This window comes from Coenobita brevimanus, chromosome 55 (assembly GCF_032717465.1).
Source record: "Coenobita brevimanus isolate Jiangsu-jjx chromosome 55, ASM3271746v2, whole genome shotgun sequence".
Taxonomy (NCBI): Eukaryota; Metazoa; Arthropoda; class Malacostraca; order Decapoda; family Coenobitidae; genus Coenobita; species Coenobita brevimanus.
In genome coordinates, this window is record NC_137008.1 from 50,998,718 (window position 1) to 51,017,503 (window position 18,786).

At 39.8% G+C, this 18,786-nt stretch overlaps 1 protein-coding gene across 1 annotated transcript; it reads right to left on the bottom strand.

The window, feature by feature from the left end:
• Nucleotides 1-575: 575 nt before the first annotated feature.
• On the bottom strand, nucleotides 576-17,351 carry Syx5 (syntaxin 5). Its single transcript, XM_080273711.1, has 7 exons — nucleotides 17,293-17,351; nucleotides 14,646-14,792; nucleotides 11,913-12,409; nucleotides 8,782-8,837; nucleotides 6,453-6,703; nucleotides 3,549-3,907; nucleotides 576-1,926 (listed from the first exon to the last, which is right to left on the bottom strand). The coding sequence occupies exons 2-7, from the start codon at nucleotides 14,772-14,774 to the stop codon at nucleotides 1,767-1,769; spliced, it is 1,452 nt and encodes a 483-aa protein (XP_080129837.1). The 5' UTR covers nucleotides 14,775-14,792; nucleotides 17,293-17,351; the 3' UTR covers nucleotides 576-1,766.
• Nucleotides 17,352-18,786: the final 1,435 nt, after the last annotated feature.

The following is an 18,786-nucleotide window of genomic DNA, read 5'->3' on the forward strand; positions in this document are numbered from 1 at the left end:
CATCTGTTTTTAATCATCCACTTCTTTATATACCACCAGACTCAAATTTTCTTCCATCTGTTATAACCTATAAGTTTGTGGTTTCATTTATTCTTCTGTTCCCTTAACTTCTTTTCTTTTCAAATAGTGGTCCTTCCTTCCTTTCATACTTCCATTTTATGTTCTTTTTTTGTTTTTGCTCTTTATTTAATAATGATCTGAACCTGTTAATAATCCTGCATGATTTTGGATCCATAAATAATCTTCTATGCCTTTTGCCTCCCAGTACGAAATCTATAGTTGCCTTTTGTTCATTTTCAGCTTCCTTTCACTGCTAAGTATATCTATGGATTACCTTATAAAAACATGTACAGTACAGGATATTTGCTAACAATTTGTTCTCTCTGCACCTGCACACACTATTATTAAATAATCCCCATTTCTATTTCTTCTTTTCACACCCCACCCTTCTCTAGTAGATTCATCAAACTATAATATGAGATAGAAATCAAGATTTCAAATGCATATACTGTACAGTAAAGTATTACCTTCTTGATAAAAGAGAGCAGGTATTTCAGGGATATGTTTAACAAATGTCTTTTCTTATGTTTATTAAGCATGCTAATATAATATTCCTCTTACGACCAATATAAGAAAACATGATACACGAAGAAAGTTTAAAGGATTAAACTAGGGCAAATAATGATTATAATACAAGAACTAAATACAAATGATATACATATATTAAGCTCTACAAGGGCTGTTCAAAAAGAATCCGACCTTTGGCCGGGAAAAATAGATTTATTCACCTGATGGTTTGAAACCCTTATCCCCTTCAAAGTAGTCTCTTTGGGAATGCACACACTTCTCCCAGTGGTCCCACCATTGTTGGAAGCATTTCTGGAATGCATTTTTGGGAATGGAGTACAGCTGGGTCGTCGTTTTCCACATAATGTCTTCTCGTTATTCATATTGGGTCCCTTTCAGTGGCATTTTCAGCTTGGGGAACAGCCAAAAATCACGAGCCACATCGGGAGAGTAGGGAGCCTGACGAACCAAAGGAGTGTTGTGTTTGGCCAAGAAAGTTTGAATCAGATGCGAGGAATGAGCTGGTGCACTGTCATGATGCAGCTGCCAAGTTCCCGTTGCCCACAGGTCAGGTCTCTTGCGCCACTCATTCCTCGCATCTGATTCACACTTTCTTGGTCAAATACAACACTCCTGTGGTTCATCAGGCTCCCTACTCTCCCAACATGGCTCCTCATGATTTTTGGCTGTTCCCAAGCTGAAAATGCTGCTAAAGGGGACCCGATTTGAGTCATGAGAAGACATTATGCGGAAAACGACGACCCAGCTGTACTGCATTCCCAAAAAATGCATTCCAGAAATGCTTCCAACAAAGGCAGGACCGCTGGGAGAAGTGTGTGCAGTAACAAGGAGACTACTTTGAAGGGGATTAGGGTTTCAGACCGCCAGGTGAATAATTCTATTTTTCCCGGCCAAAGGTTGGATACTTTTTGAACAGCCCTCATATACAGGAATGACTGATTGAAGAATATACGTCACTAAAAAAAAAAATGAGATATACTGTATGTTGCTGAAGTATTAAGAGGACTTATTATTCATGAAGAATGATCTCCCAAGCCATAATTTCAAATACAGAAAATTAGCTTAACTCTGAATAATACCAAAAAATCACAGTCACAAATAATATTTTGAAACATCTTTTAGCAAACAGGGATATGATAAACATATATTAAAAGTCTGTCTCTTAAGGCATGAAAGTTTTATGCCATAAAAACAATGAAGATTACAAAGAAAACAATCATTATTCCAAATACTTTTATCATTAACATTCTATTCGAGGAGACAGACTTGAAGTATTTGAGAAGTTCAGAGTGAGCCGCCTCAACATTTAGTTCTGCATCTTCAACATTGGCATCAATTCTGTAGAGAAAAAATGAAAGTTTATCATCAAAGTGATATAAATATATATGTTCTCTACTAGATTCAAGCATAAACAAAACATTGGCATACATATAAGTTTTTCTTAACCAAAACCCAATTATGTTTACCACCACTCTGCCCTAGGCATTCCCATGCACCAGTTTTTCAAAACACTAAGCTTATTCCCTGTTGTTTTCATTGGAATTCCTCCTGAATCCACACAAACCACGCTTTCCTTTTTTCTTTTACTGCTCTTTCAACCTCAACATTTCATTAAGTTGCTCTCACTAGCTGATTCTTGCAACAACAAACACAGTTTCAGCATTCTTCGGCAAACACCTTCTCTCCCAACTACAAGGTTACCAAAAGAAAAGATGCTAGAAATCTTCAAGAGAATCTCAGCTTGGACTTGATTCAATTGCATATTTTTGTGGTTCAAGTCTCTGCTTGCGAGTGATTGGTTGTAAGGCTATACCACGTCTGGCCTAACTGACAAAGACCCTTAATGCCTTTTAGCTTATCTGATGGCCAGTTTAGTCAGATTCGGTCAAACTGACTACTCATCCACGCTGAGCTGATTCTTTGTAAGGTAGTTTACCTCCCCTGAGTCACTGTTTTATATCCATTGTAAACAGTACATCACACAAGGACTGCAACTTGATCCATGTGGATCTCCACTATGCCTCAGCAGCTCTGCAAGGGTTAACCAAGGACACTCATTCCTACCCTACAAAAGCTCATCAAATTTCATGCAACCACAACTTCATATTCAAGCTGTGAAACTGGCCCACTTCTGTCAGCTACCAAGCTTTTAGTCACACTTCAGTTCAAGCTCTTAAGGAAGAACTTGAGGTTGGTGGCAGAAGCCATTTACCTGTTAAAAACTACTTTTAACAGTTCAATCACTATATTTATAATGAGCATTAACATGTGGTAGGTGGGGACGCCCACCATCCACTCACTCAATGTAGTGCTGCTTTGGGTGTCTGCCCTTTCCTCTCTTCCTTCCTTCCTCTTATGTCCTTCTTTCCCTCATTCTTTCCTCTTCAGACTGACTACGGGTGACTTTACATTCCCTCTTCTCTCTTTCTTTCCTTCATTCTTTTCTTCCTTCTGCCTATAGGTGACTTTACACTGAGTGACAAACCAAATTAATTCCTGTACACCAGGAAGCCATTTACTATGCTGGGTGGTAACCAAAAAACCAAATCATGGCACCTGGTGGTTCAGTGGGTAATTAAGGTGCTCCAATCGGATTGAGCCGGTGCAGGTTTAAATCCAAGGAGTGGTTGGGGTTTACTACTCATGTAATACCACTCAGGGATAAGTGAGGCTGGTTGCTCTCATCTTCAGGACCAACTTGCCTAGCCCTGTACTCTAGGATCCTTGTGGGGCGACACAGGATTGGATGATGGATGGAATCAACATAACAATATTCTAACTGATGCTGAGTCTTCTACAATTTCAGAAAGGATGCTTATTTCTCAAGATACTTGGCTGGTACAAAGATCTTTGTTATACTGGCAACACAAAAATGGCCAAATTATCTCCAATTCCAAATTACCATTGTGACCAATAAATTACAGAGGTTCTACAGTAAGAAAGATTAACATTATACTTACCTATGGACTAATTCTTCCTGCTCTTTGACCATTGTGGCCAACTGTGAAAACATCTGGCCCAACTCAACAATAGTCGATTCAATAGTATGCATAGTGTCAGCACGACTCTGGAGGTACGTATCCTGTTCCTCCATGAGATGAAGCTGCTGCTGGTACGCACTCCCACTTCCAAGGTTGATGGCAACTTCTCCATTTGTGGAGGCAGTGTTCTGTGCTGTGGGAGAGTAGACTGCTGCTGCTGCCTCATCTGCCAATAGCACAGAGCCCTGGTGATGGCCAGCTACAGCACCTGGTGGTAGCTCCCCACTAACAACACCACCAGTGAACTGCTCTCGACGTTCTGCCTGCTTCTTCAGGTTCTGGGTAGGGAGAAAAATTGTTTTAACAGCTAATTCTTACAAAGCAGCATATGAATAACAATTACAGTACAGCACTGTGAAATCATTCTCAATGGTTATAATACTGCTTATGTACAAAGGTTATTTTGTTAGAATAGCTGCACACAAAAGCAGGATGAACAGCACTGAAGATGGAGGTATGCAGGAATTCTGATAAGGAAGACAGGGTTACAAGAGTGAGGTGCAGTACGGCTAAGCACATTAACCCTATCCCGTGAAGGGAGGAGCGTAAATTTTGGCTGTGCGCGTAACTCTCGCTGAAGAGCTTTCAGACTAGTCGCGTAGAGATATTTTACTTCTAATGCTCGTAGAAAAGTTACTATTCATCATAGAAAGGCCACTTTGGTCTCACTTTGAAGATGAAGAGTTTTGCTTTGTCGTACATTGTCCAAAAAGACAATATATACCAAATAAAATGCAAAAAAAGTGAGCAGAAGTTAGCTGACATGTTAAGTTTTACATTGTCCTTTAAAAATATATTCCCCCCCCCCCCCAAAAAAAAAAAAAAACTATTCAAGAAGTAATAATATTTTTTGCTTCAATATGTAGCAGAATAAATTTACTTTCCAATAATGTATTATTTGTTGTGATTTCTTAAATAATGCTGCTGCATATATACGTGTAAAAAGAAGCATAAGTGCTCGGCAGGAGATCAAGAGGTGTACATCCTACCTGTGAGGAACCTCACACCACACTGAGCCAGGCAAACCAAGTGAGCATGCATGCACCAGCTGTGGCAGGCTTAGCTCCACCCACTTTTGCCCGTCATCCAACAAAAATGTCAACTCCCTAAATATTTCTTTTGAGATTACATCGGATGACGGGCAAAGTCGTCATACTGATGTCAGAGGTTGACAAATGCATGACGACACAGGTTGTCATTGGTAAGTCAAAGGGTTAAGAGAAATACATTATAATGGTATGGGGACAGCCAAAGAAAGAATGCAACCAGACAAGGGTGCCAGAAAAATCATGGAAAGTGGTGACTAGAGGAATCATTCCAGACTCAGGGAGATGAGGAAGTCTTGGATAAATTACACCAGCACACTGGAGCACTTCATCTCAACTGAACACACTAGTAAACTGTATAAATACTGTATATATATTCCAGTTACAATGTATGGGATGGAAATGGAAGCACACATCCTCAAACTGTAAATGTCTGGTCTAAAGTCCAGCTGGACTGGAATCCCAAAGTTTTACAACTGTGATCACAAACTGTCAGAAACTTTACAAGTAACTTAATCAGCTTCACTTGTATGATTCAGTTATCAGGAAATTTACTATATACATGGTAGTGGGAAATGGGTGTAGAAGCTAAGAGTTATGGAGATAAGATTTTTCCAGCAATGGAAAACTGCAACCTGCCATCTGCCATGCTCACAGTATTGCTTGTATGGTGCTTGAAGCTCTATTATGTGACTTCAGAAATGGAATCCCATGGGTAATGTTGTATGCTGATGACTTGGTAATGACTGCAGAGAATGAAAGAGAGGTGGAGGAAATTTTTAGGAAATGGAGATATGGAATAGGGTGCATGGGTTTGAGAGTAAATGCAAATAAAACAAAAGTGATGACATCTAGGGCTGGTGGCAGTACTGTCACATCAGAAAGAGTATGGCCTAGTGCAGTTTACCACAAGGGTGTGGGAAGTAACTCCATCTTGTACAGTGTTTGTGATGAGAGGGTGCATAAGAGATGTAGTAGCATTAGAGACAGGCTGTAAAATTATAATGATTTTGTTTGTGTGGTGTTGAGGAGGGCTTAGAGAGACTGAAAGGCAAAAAATGATTGATCTTGCTGGAAAGTTTCTTGAGTATGAGGAGTTTTGCTATTTGGAAAACATGTTATGTGCTGGAGGTGGGGCTGTAGCTAGTTTTGTGGCTAGGGTAAAGAGTAGCTGAAGTAAGTCTATGGAGCTGTGGCCTCTCCCTCCATGCTAAGGGGTCCTTGCTTGCAGCACTTGTTAGGAGTATAATCCTGTATGGTAGTGAGACCTAGGCAGTAAAGGTTGAGGATATTCATGAGGTCAAGAGTACAGAAATCATAAATGATTTGATGGACGTGAAGTACGCCCTTGATTGAAAGGTGTGGGGGGTTAGGACTGCAACTGATGAGTTGAGAGGAATGTATTAGTGTTGTGATGAGGAGGGCTAAATGAAGGTGGTTCAAGCACGCTGAGGGAATGGAAGCTGGCAAATGTGTGCAGGTGAGAGATGTGAACATCGAGGGTACAGGTTGCAAGAGGCAGACCAAAAAAAAGACCTGGGACAGGTCATAGAGTTTGGGCTCAGAGATAATGGACTGAATAAGGAGGATATCACAGATCAAGAAGCGTGGCAAGCCGCCATTAGGTAACCAAAGTCGACTCATGCATTCATGATGGAGCCGTTATAAATTACATGAATAAAACATTACATATTAGTAAACTGGGAACATACATCCACAACAGAATGCACTTACAGTAAATTATTTTCAAACAACAATAAAGCACAAGGGTTCTTACCTCTGTTCTAACTTCCAAAATGTCTTTGAATTTTTGAGTTATAAGAGCAACCTTAGTCTGCAATGTGCCTACTAAGTTTGTTGAGTGTTTCTGTATGTGAGCACTGTTTCCACCCACTGAGGAGACCTGTGATCGGTTCCGCAGATCGGTCAATTGCTTGGTAAGCGAGGACAAGTCATGGCGGATAATTCCAGTCAGCTCTTGTATCTCTCGGTCATGGCTGTCATCAAATAATGACCTTTTTTTTGCCACTGGAATGAAAGAACAAGATTGCCAAGACATTAGTGCAAAAATGGATATATTCTATACCATATAACAAAGTACAGTACATTCACAAGCCAAAATTTCTACCCACCCTTGGTTATTGTGAACTGTAGTCAAAGCTGAGGCTATGGAAGGCCCTGGGTCTGGTCCTGGTCCTGACTTACTATCACCCAAATGGGGAAGAAGTAATGTGGGTGATCCCAAAAGGTTTGTGTAGCCTGCCTTTCAAGTCCTCCAAAGTTAAGGATGAATGGAAATCTTGGCTTTTGAGTGTGCAGTGCAACTGCCTGACAAGCTATAAACAACAGTTCATGTATAATACTAAAAGCGAAAAATGCTGTTCATGTGGTTATGATATTTAGGCCAATTTCTCCAACTGGTCTGATATAAAGTAAAACTTCACTTTATTGGACTATATCTTATCAGACTTTACTTTTACCACACACCTTGAGTATATTATGTGCTCTTCTCTTACATCAAATTTGGTTTTAAAAAAATCTAGAGTAACAAATACTTATGTGTAGTCAGCTGCAATGAACCTTAACCATACATCCATCCATTATCTAATCCTGTGTTGCCCCATCCATCCATCCATCACCTAATCCTGCGTTGCCCCACGAGGAGTGTAGAAGCCCGGGGCCAGGCAAGTTGGTCCTAACATTTAAGATGAGAGTGACCAGCCTCACTCATCCCTGAGTGGTAATACGTGAGGAATCAACCCCAACCATCCCTTGGATATAAACCTTCACTGGCTCAATCCGACTGGAGTGCAACAATTACCCACTAAACCACCAGGCGCCAAAATTTGGTTATATGGTTACCACCCAGTGTAGTAAATGGTTTCCTGGTGTACAGGAAACCATTTAGCTTGCCACTCAGTGTAGAGTCACCCACAGGCAGAAGGAAGAGGAAAGAATGAAGGAAAGAAAGAATAGGGAGTGTAAAGTCACCCATAGGCAGAAGGACAAGGAAGGAATGAAGGAAAGAAAGACAGAAGAGGATGGTAGGAGACAAGGATGGAGGAGAGGAAAGGGCAGACACTCAAGAGCGGCACTACATCGAGTGAGTGGATGGTGAGCGCCCCCACCTACCACTAGGATTTTCAAAAAATGTAATAGTAAATTAAATTGCACCAGTATCAGTGCAATGCTCGGTGCGGCAAGTATGACTCGTAATATCTACGCTGTTTTTACATAATGTACCAAAGTATAAGTATTAGCTGGCAAAACTACTTAAACACAGTGACATGTACTGTAAATGTACTGTCATCTTAGCTATATTAGTCATAATGAACAGCAAGATATTTCTCATACAGCTGTATTTAACAGCGACACACTGTATATCACATGGAATGATCCAACAGCTAATTAAATACTGTACTGGACTTTCTTGTATGTTACATAAACTGGATGCTATTGTATCTTTTGACAGAAAGTGGAGAGCCACTGGAAAACAAATTTAACTATCTAATATAAAATCAAGCTGCTTTGGGTGCCTGCCCTCTCCTCTCTTCATTCCTTCCTCTTCTGTCTTTCCTCTTCCTTCTGCCTATGGCTGACTCTACACAAAGTGACAAGCCAAGTGGTTTCCTGTACAACAAGAAGCCATTTACTATGCTGGGTGGTAACCATATAACCAAATTATAATGCCTGGTGGTTTTGTGGGTAACTAAGGCACTCCAATCGGATTGAGCCTATGTAGGTTTATATTCAAGGGATGGTTGGGGTTTATTGTTCATATAATGCCACTCAGGGATGAGGCTGGTAACTCTCATCTTGAATGTCAGGACCAACTTGCCTAGCCCCAAGCTCCTATGCTCCTCATGGGGCAACATAAGATAATACAAAAATGCTAGACTTACCCTGGTATCTTTCTAGATTGGCATGTGGCACAATGCTGGTACATAAATACTGGTACTGTAGAAATTCTCCTAATTTGTTACTGTAGAAAAGTGTAGAGGGTCATGAACTCCACTAATGGTGTATTTTTTCTACAGAATAGAGATACATGCTGTATCATTACTGGTTCTGGTATAATATGATATAATAAAAGCTTGCATACTTACAGTGTGTTAATTTCTCTAACTTTGCATAAGTACTGGAGATGTTTCTTCCAATAAGCCTGTAAAAAGAAAGAGTATTACACAACTGATGCATTGCACTGAAGGGCAGCTGCATACTACAAGTACTATACACACTGGTATCTGCACTGAATGGCAGATGTATACTACAGGTACTTTAACACTGGTATCTGTCTTACAGTATTAGTGAGAGTAACACAACAGCTAAATATTAACACTATTTTTAGCTACCACTTTATGGGCTCAACATACACAATACTAAATAGCAATAAATAAAGTACAGTACTGCAATAATGAAAATATCTACACAAAATGATCCAAATTAAATAACACACACACATACACACACAAACACACACACACACACACACACACAAACACACACACACACACACATATACAGTATAGGGTAAAATGGGGTAATTTCACCATGAACAGTGGTTTTTGCTAAATACAAACTGCCACATATGGAATATTGACATTTTTATTGCTTCATATATACATTCAGACCTTCTACGAACACCTAAATTGTTTTTTGTTTTGCGGTTAGTGCTGGGATACCTATAAAACAATATAAGATTAAAGAACAATTACGAAAACTATACATTTATGCAAGAGAGGCTGCCTTTGAAAGGCGAAATCCTCGAACATCAGCGCAGCACCACGCACGGTTTGTTTTTATCACATGATCGTGTCCTGCTTTTCCACAGTCCTGTAAGTTAAATATTTACATTACTGTTCTGGTAAGTTTATGTACAAGTTAAAGTACTATTAAATAACGTTAAAGCAAGAAATAAAGTCTTATAACCAGTTTACCTGATAGATGTCGGAAAATTGCCTTTTTTATTTGTTCGTTAAGATTTGCTGCACTGATTTTCCACGGTACTGTATTTGTAAGTTAAATATTTACCGTTCTGGTATGTAAATTAGAGCACTTAAATAAAGTTAAAGTGTTAAATAAAGCAGCCGTGGCTCAGTGGGTTAGAGCACTCCGCTCTGACCGAAGGGTCGGAGGATCGAATCCACCCAAGGGTCATTGGTAGACATCACGAAGGGCATCCGGTCATAAAATGCTATACGCTCCAAACCAAAGTCCTCTACTCAGGGGCAATGCCTTAGCCCTTATCCAAAAAAGGGGTACCTGGCGTAAAACTCACTTTTTGTTAAATAAAGCCTCATAACCAGTTAACCTGATTTATATGATTACCCACGATCGGCGGGTTCTGAGACAATGCTCTGTCAAGTCAATTTGCTGTCAGACAATTCCCCATCAAAACATGGACGATTCCCCGTCAGGACAATTCGCACCCTGAACGATTCCCCATCATTCTATAAATATACTTATTTCGCCTTTGAATTATATTTTAGCATCACCCACAGCTGTCTTCATTAATGACGGCGAATTGTCTTGTTTTTGTTGTGATGGCGAACTGACGACGACGAATTGTCCTGAAACCAATCGGCATCGTAATGTTGCCTTGTGCTTAAGCATTAAATTTGTGTGTTGAAGTTTTGCTGTGCAGTACTGTACTGGTAAGTTACAACTTAAAATAAATTTTCTAACCACTTAAAGTGCTTCATATTGATTACCAATGGCAAATAACAGCAAAACACAACATTTAGGGGGTCTAGGGAGCAAAATAAGGAGTAGTTAAAAATTACACGGTTTCGTGCTGAACGCACCACGGTTGGAACGAAACTCTCGCGTTAGGGGCGAACTTGCTGTATATATATATATATATATATATATATATATACTGTATTTACACACTGTACAATATTCAACTGGGAATGTCTACAAAAATAAATACATCACCTTTATCATGATCCAGACCTCTTTCCCAACCTGATGATGGGGTGCATTAGGGTCCAGAGCCAGAAAACGCTTGATGGAATAAGAAATTAACTTAAATCTGCCCAAATGAATAAGCCATTCCCTCATTCACTTACTATTCAATCCCCTCAAATCCCAACTCTATTCCACAGGCATACACATCCACACTTGCATGCTTCGTATCACTTACTGGTATCTGCTGAAGTCAATACAATGACTATCACTTCACTTTGAAAGAAACAGGGATTCCAAACTCTTGTTCATAATCTAGCAGCAAAAATTCTTTCAACCAATTTGCTCTACTGTGTTCCCTAGCCTCATCATTCCCTATGCCTTGCCTTCTCACATATCGTACCATATTGTTACAATATCTGTCCACTTTCTTCTTGGCTTACAATGCCACCTCCAACATTCAAATTTCCTCATATATTCTCTTCCTACCACTCCACTTACTTTCACACGATCATACCATCTATGCATCCTACTTTCAACTCTAGTGTTTTCATTTTCATGCCACACCAAAGCTGCACATCTGCATGTTAATGTAGGCACTTGAACTCCTTCATGCAAGCCTCTCATATCAAGGCCTTCATTGTTCCCTGTACTAGCCTATACTAAATTCTGCTCCTTTTGCACATTTGCTTCTCTTCTCTATCTCTGCACTCAGGTACTTAAACTTACCAATTTGAGTTTCTCTCCATTCACCATCACATCACACTGTAAGTTACTCCCTCTCAACCTTTATATTCTTTCCAAGTTCAACACTCAAAGACATCCACAAAACTGCATCAATTTACCAAGTTCTTGTGTATACTTGCAAGCAACTTAGCACCATCTGCATACATCAGATTTGAGATACTCTTCACCTTCATTACCAACGCCATCCCTCTCTGTATGATCCAGATTTTTATGTCTCTCATGACCCCATCCATATACTGTACCTCCATAAATACATACTGAACAACCACTGGGACATCACACAATCTTTAATCACACTAACACTGAATTTAAATTACTCACTTAAGATACCCACCTACCCTTACACAGGTTTCACTATCAAAAAAAAAAAAAAAAAAAAAAAAAAAAAAAAAAAAAAAATATGATTCAGATTTCTACTGGGTACGGTATATGTTCTGGTACTGGTACTTTACAACACCATACGGTAGTGCATTTATGGTATGGTATATTTCTAAAATTCTAACAGCAAAATAATTAATGCTAAAAATACATTAATGGTTTCTCTTATAATGCTGCAATAGCACAGCCATGTATCTTCACTTACTTTGATCTCTGCATGAAGTCTCTGTATTGTCGCAAGTCTCTCGGCCGCTTCCCCTCATGGTGTGGTATGGCCCCATTAGAGTAACTCCCCTGCTGTGATCTCACAATCCGTGCAAACTCCTGTGTTCTGTCCCGGGATGCCATATTACTATCGTCTAGACTCGACAGTTGAGTACCTCCCAAGCAGTCAGTGTTACTATAACTTAAAAGTCCTCCTGACTCAAGATTATTCCCTTGAACTGTTCTGTTACTTGGAGAACCACAGTTCCAATTAGCACCACTATTGTTCCACTGGCTAGTTTCTGTTGCATACAATGTCCCACTTGGATATGAAGTGTTAACTCCCTGAGATGGGTAGAGATATGGCTGAGGGGGCTGTGAGGACCAAGGGTGAGCCGTGGAGATGCCAACACTTCCAAGATTAACAGAATCAGTTTTCTTGTAATAGGCTTGGTCTGCTGGTGAGCCCCACGTACCACTGTTAACACCAGCAACACCCTGGAAAATGCAATACCGGTACAAAGAATGTTCTTCAAATAAATTTCAATCACTTACCATTATAACCTAATAAAGAATTTAAACAAAAATCATTTTTATCCTGTGTGTGTTGTTTAATCTTATGCCTTATGCATGTGATGGAGCAATAAAAGGACTAGATGATGGACGGATGGACAGAATTCGGTGTGGACTGGGAGCCCAATGCTAACTACATTGTTTATCATTCATCACCATCATCATCCACATCTTACCCACCCAAAGGTCGGGTGAGGTAGGGTCTAGAAAGCCAGACAAAAACTTGACAGTTGGGATAAAAACCAATGCTTGCCCAAATGAAAGAGCCACAATTGTATTCACTCGCCATTCAAGCCCTGAGAATTCTGGCCTCATCCGACAGGTAAAAAATCCTTCCACACAAAGCTTACTATTCACCTATATGACAGAGTCAATCTGATGACTGACAAGTTAAAAAGGGGTACTGAACCCTGGTCATACACTCCTACACACAAAATTAATCCAACCAGCTCCTCGTTAGTGCCTAAACTTTTCTTTCTCATTCACTCATTTATGGCAAGCTTACCCCCACCTCAAAGAAGAAAAAGTTATATGCTTTTCCTTTCCTTGGTAAGACTGGATATACCCATGTGGCTGTGTGTAACTTAAGATGGAAGAAGGCGGTGGCTCAATTGGTTAAGAGGTGGCCTGCAGTCCTACCAAACCAATTTCAAATCCCTGCTGGGGCATGGAACAGTTTAAGGATTTGAATTTAATAAAATCAGAGTTTACTGATCTACCAGAAGACCCCCGACATGTCATAAAAATACCCCTGCTAATACCAATATACCAGTCCTGTATCAGACAGCCCTAGCAGGTATTCAATATGGACGGAGGATGCTGGCACTGAAGTGGTGACATGTAGAGGTGTGTGGTATATAAGAGGACTACTGGGCCTTGGGAGTATGCTGTGAAGCCAATGCCCAAAGTCGGACATACATACACACACACACACACACACACACACACACACACACACACACAAACTTCTAGCACTACCCTCCTTAATTCTTGTTGTGTTGTGCTGCTGACCTCATAGGGGACACAATGAGGTCTGCATGGGCCAAGCTGCAAGACTCACGTGGGGTACTATTTACACTGGTAGTAGTAGTAGTAGGTGGGGGTGCTCACCGTCCACCCACTCGATGCAGTGCTACTCTCGGGTGACTCACCTTTCCTCTTTTCCTTCCTTACTCTTCTGTTTTTCTTTCTCTTCCTTCTGTCTGGGTGACTCTACACTAAGTGGCAACAAAATAACCAAACTTTGGTGCCTGGTGGTTTAGCGGGTAATTAAGGCACTCCAAACAGATTGAGCCTGTGTAGCCTAGGTTTATATACAAGGGGTAGTTAGGGTTTACTGCTCACATAGGCCTAATGCCACTCACGGATGAGTGAGGCCGGTCACTCACATCTTAAATGTCAGGACCAACTTGCCTAGCCCCGAGCTCCTACGCTCATCACGGGGCAACACGGGATTAGATGATGTATGTACTGTATGTATAAAACATTGATGCAGGGGAAGTAAACTACCTTACAAAGAATCAACAAGGCAGGAGTTAAAAAATACTCTTCACTTTACCACACACAGATGCAGCCGTAACAACAGCTGGGCAGTGAGATAAGAAGAACCAGAGTTTTTGAAGGCATGGAATACTTTCAGTAAGTTGCATTTTATATTCAGATCTTCCCACTATTGTCTTTCAACCAAATGTGCTGAGATAAATAAACGCAATTTCAGGTTAAGCACTTCAGTCTGTTGACAAAATTTTCATTTTAACTGACTTACCATCAAATTATTTTAAGTAACTTCAGAAAGGTCTCTAGCAGTGAAGGCATTAATTACAGCTATATCTAACCACTCCAATTCAAAAGTCTCAAACTGAATAAAATGGCCGGAAGCTTACAAAAATAAAATACCCAGTAACAACATAGAATGTCACGAATGAATATACTGGCCCACTGAACTGGATAATGTATAACTGTACTTTATTCTTGTCCATTCCTGTTAATTTTATTCAGCTAAAGAGAACACACTAGCAGTGAAATTGGGTAATGAATGCTATATCTAATCAGCCCAGTTTAAAAAGCCTCTCAAGATCAATAAAACTGTCTCAATTAAAAAAAAAAAAAAAATAGTACAAAATGTCACTGCAATGACGGAGGTTATAAAAAGGCTTTGTACCTGTATGAGGAGATTGCCAGGAGGAAGAGGGGGTGAGGGCTGGTGTGTGGGTTGCTGTGCAGGGGTCCCGGGCACTAACGGCTCCTCCACGTAAGACTCAGACCCCGCGCGCCTTCGCCGAGTCGTCATCACACACTAATACCAATCCTGTTAGGAAGTGTTACATTTCAAATTCCTAAACTTTTATCTGTGTGGTCACATTCAAGAAATCTGAAAATGACAACTGAATGCATGGATACTGTACACTTAAAACAGAGCTGCATGTTTAATCTACACCTGACACAAGTACATTCACTGACGTGTACCTGCACCTCGCTATCCTACCCATCAGAGAAATAAGTACGGTAAAACTACAAGGAGATTTTTTATTTTTTTTCCAACTCATTTGGAGGCATCAAAAGGGAGGCTCTGAACTGCTTTTGACACCACTCAGGCATAGTGTCACTCATAAATGGTGAAATGAGGAATCAACCCGACTTTCAGAGTGGATGTAGGGCACCCCCTCATTTTTTTACCGAGACATTTAAGAAAACAGTAAATTTTTAGAAGTAACCAACTTTTTCTTTTAATATTATTTTTATATTTTCCAATGCAAAATACTGTTTTAATTAGTTTTGACCTTCATTTTGGGGGAAAAATCCCCCTTTTGGAATTTTGAGTAAGATTTCCAAAAGAGGGTTTAACCCCCAAATTCAAGGTCAAAATTAATTAAAAACACACCATTTTGCATTAAACTAACCCAAACTAACTTAACCTAACCTAGGGCCTGACATAGACCGAGTGCACACGCCTGCACCAGCCAATATGGCGCGACATTCATCCGCTACTGAGCGATAGCCTAACCTAAGCCACTATATGACTACCCCTACAAAATTTGCTCCCCCAACTCAAACTAGGCTTAAAAGGTACGTCTTAGGTAAAATAGTTCAGGGATGTAATATAACGAAAATTGGTAACGTTGGTTACTTCTAAAGTTATACCAAGAAAACTGATTGTATAACATATTTACTGTTTTAACAAACAATTAACTCTAAGCCCTTGGCCACCCCGTTTGGGATACATGGCGTCTGGCAATGAATGAATGAATGAAAACAATCATATGGGCAAGTTCATAAAAAGAAAAAAACAAAAAGCACTAAAACATTGTGATCATATAGGCAAACAATTGTATTGTTCAGTCATAAAATAAAGGTCTACTGTACTGCCACATTTATCCTTCACATCTTCCTGGATTGCTTTCACGAGTTGGGGCTTTAAAAACAAAACAATATTGGAGGCAAAAAAAAAAAAAAAAGGCAAACCTAACAGTACAGATTGGTATGACAATAGATGTTTACCTAAACAAAGTGGCTTTTTCTAACAAATTCATAACAATTATTTCCTGGCTATTTGTACAATAATTCTTAAAGGATGATTTTGTTAACTGAGAAAAAAAAAAACTGTGTTCAAACATTAAGAAAATCTGAAGTAAACTAACCTACCGGTACTTCATCTAACCTTATGCTGGCCTTTCTTTGGATATGTTTTGTTACCTCTTCACCTATTAAATTCATGATTTTTTATTCTTCTGAATTATTGTAAGAACAGTCTAGATAAACTGCTGCTACTTGTAAGAGTGGTCTCGATACGCTGGTAACTGCTGCAACTTGTACGAAATGTCCCTGCTATCTACAGATATGAAACTACTGAGATACATGGTCAGAGAAAAATCCTCAAATTGGCATTCTTCTGGTATTACGTTAGTTTACAAGTTACCCTTGATCCTGGCTGCTGGTGCTGCCACTCACCCTAAGAGTTGATGAGACTTGGAGGGCCCACTAACATTACTGTATGTACTCTTGCTTACCAATGTGAGGTTAAATCATGTTAACTTGGGTTAATTAGGTTTACAGTAATTACATTAGCCACTTGACACGTAGGGATGCCAACAGCATCTGGTGTTCCCAGGCGGTCACCCATCCAAGTACTAAGCAACGTTGGGTCTGGTTAGTACTTGGATGGGTGACCGCCTGGGAACACCAGATGCTGTTGGCATCCCTACGTGTCAAGTGGGGTTGGTGGAGGATTAGTGCCCCTCCCTGTAAAACAATTAACTCTAAGCCATTGGCCACCCCGTCTGGGATACATGGCGTCTGGCAATGATGATGATGATGATGATGACATTAGCTAATGTTATTTAAGATTTAGTATGGTTGAGAACTTTAGTACATTTTTCTGGTCAATTAAGATAGTATGGGAAGATAGAGCCATACTACCATAAGTATTTCCAACAAAAACGAGTATCAAAATAACCTTATAATAAAAAATAAAAAAAATCTGATCAACACAATTTCATGTAAATGCAATTATGGGAAACTTCAAAAACTCACCCTCACATCAAATAAGTCACGTTTCCAATATGGTGACCACTTGTCCATTTTACATATAAACGTTACGTACACTTAGTCCTTAACTTTACCAACAATCAAGGAAAAATATGTCGTTTCCTAGATTCCATAGCTATAAGAACTTTTTGATGGTTACACTTGTAATACAGTCTTACACAACCTGGTACCCAATAACCTTCAGCCTACTTTTCTTATCATCATAGTGAAGCCTCTGTAGTTCTTAGACAGTACAAAAAATATATATACGAACTAGGCTTTACCATTTCTGAAGAGAGACTTGACACCTCAACCATTGTAAACACTAGCCACGATTGCAAAATGACGTCACATCGATATTTCTAAATCAAGGCGATAATTAGATTTGATTTAATATCATGAAGATTTCTAAAATATGAGTGAATTGAGATTATTCATACAGTTACTCAATAAAATAAGGAACAAATGCATATTGATAATTATATTTTTAAGAAATCTCAAACTTTTGTTTCGCGGGCGTTTGGAAAGCGAAATTTAGTAGCTATGGAGCAATCTTTCAAAATATGATGTATTATGATTGCTAATTGGCATTGCAAGACGATAAAGCAATCAAGATTTTGCCTGTATTCTGTTGCTCTCTTTCGTAAGTGAATTTTATTCATGGAAGATAGCTTACAATACGTTACTTTCTGAAGTATTGTATGAATTTAGTGCATGGAAGTGGGGCTGTAAAGCACTACATGCCATAGTACGAGTATGTGGAGGATATGGAAGACACTTGTATCCTGTGTCTGGACTACCTATTATCTTATTATCTCACAAGTGCCAACTGGACTTTGGTTCGATGCAGTTGGTCAAAAGGAAGTTCGTATCACTGAAGACGGTGAAAGCTATACAAGGTGACGGCTGAAAGAACAGTAGATGATTCACCAAAGCCAAACGGATTGTAGTCGAGCATAATGTAACAGTGCCCAGTATGCATGTCTGAGATAGGTGGAGCACTGGAGCCTGATGAACACAGTAGGATGCAGGATGGAGTGAGCAGATGGGACCGTGCCAAGGTCAGTCAGGAGCACCAGCCAGTGATGTGTAAGAGGATTGTGGTCAAACAGGAGAAAAATGTCAGGTATTCTGCGGGTTCTGGTTGTCTGAATTAATCCCAAATGATTAAACCTGACACGGATAATGCTGAAGTGTGCGAGCCTGTGAAGCATCACGGCATCTCTAGGAATCACCGTCCATGGGGCAACACAGGATTAGATGAATAAATGCATGAATGAAATAAAGTGAATAAACTGCTATGAATTTTTTTTTTTTTTTTTAACCTCCCCCTTTCAAAAATCCTGCTCACGACCCTCCCAAATACACTGGCCTATTACAAACACTGGGGCTAAGGGTTTAAAAGTCAAGGGATTTTAGGGGTTGCAAGGTTAAATAAAGCCATTCGAAAGGGGTTGGTGACCAGAAATTTTTGCCTGATATGATACGAACTGAGAAGCCTAGCCCCGGGTGCCTACATGGGGCAGTAAAGATGCAATCGCGTAAACACACACACACACACACACACACACAGGAAAGACAGGAAAAATCCACGTAACAGTGTAATGTAAAGAAAGGAGTGATATATTTGCACTGTGAGTATATTTCACAGGAAGCAGAAGTGAAAGGAGACCACCTCGAGATGGTCAGAAGTTATAAATGGCGATGTCTTTGAACGATATACCTTAGGTCCGCTTACCCTTCGCTTGATCCAGAGAAAACCTGAAGGAGTCACTAAC

Excerpts from the sequence above, each read along its gene's own strand:
- Syx5 (XM_080273711.1), bottom strand. The coding sequence starts at position 14,774 with ATGACGACTCGGCGAAGGCGCGCGGGGTCTGAGTCTTACGTGGAGGAG. Across the intron at positions 3,908-6,452 it reads TTTTGGAAGTTAGAACAGAG|AACCTGAAGAAGCAGGCAGA; the intron begins GTAAGAACCCTT and ends CTCCCTACCCAG. Across the intron at positions 1,927-3,548 it reads CAGGAAGAATTAGTCCATAG|AATTGATGCCAATGTTGAAG; the intron begins GTAAGTATAATG and ends TTTTCTCTACAG.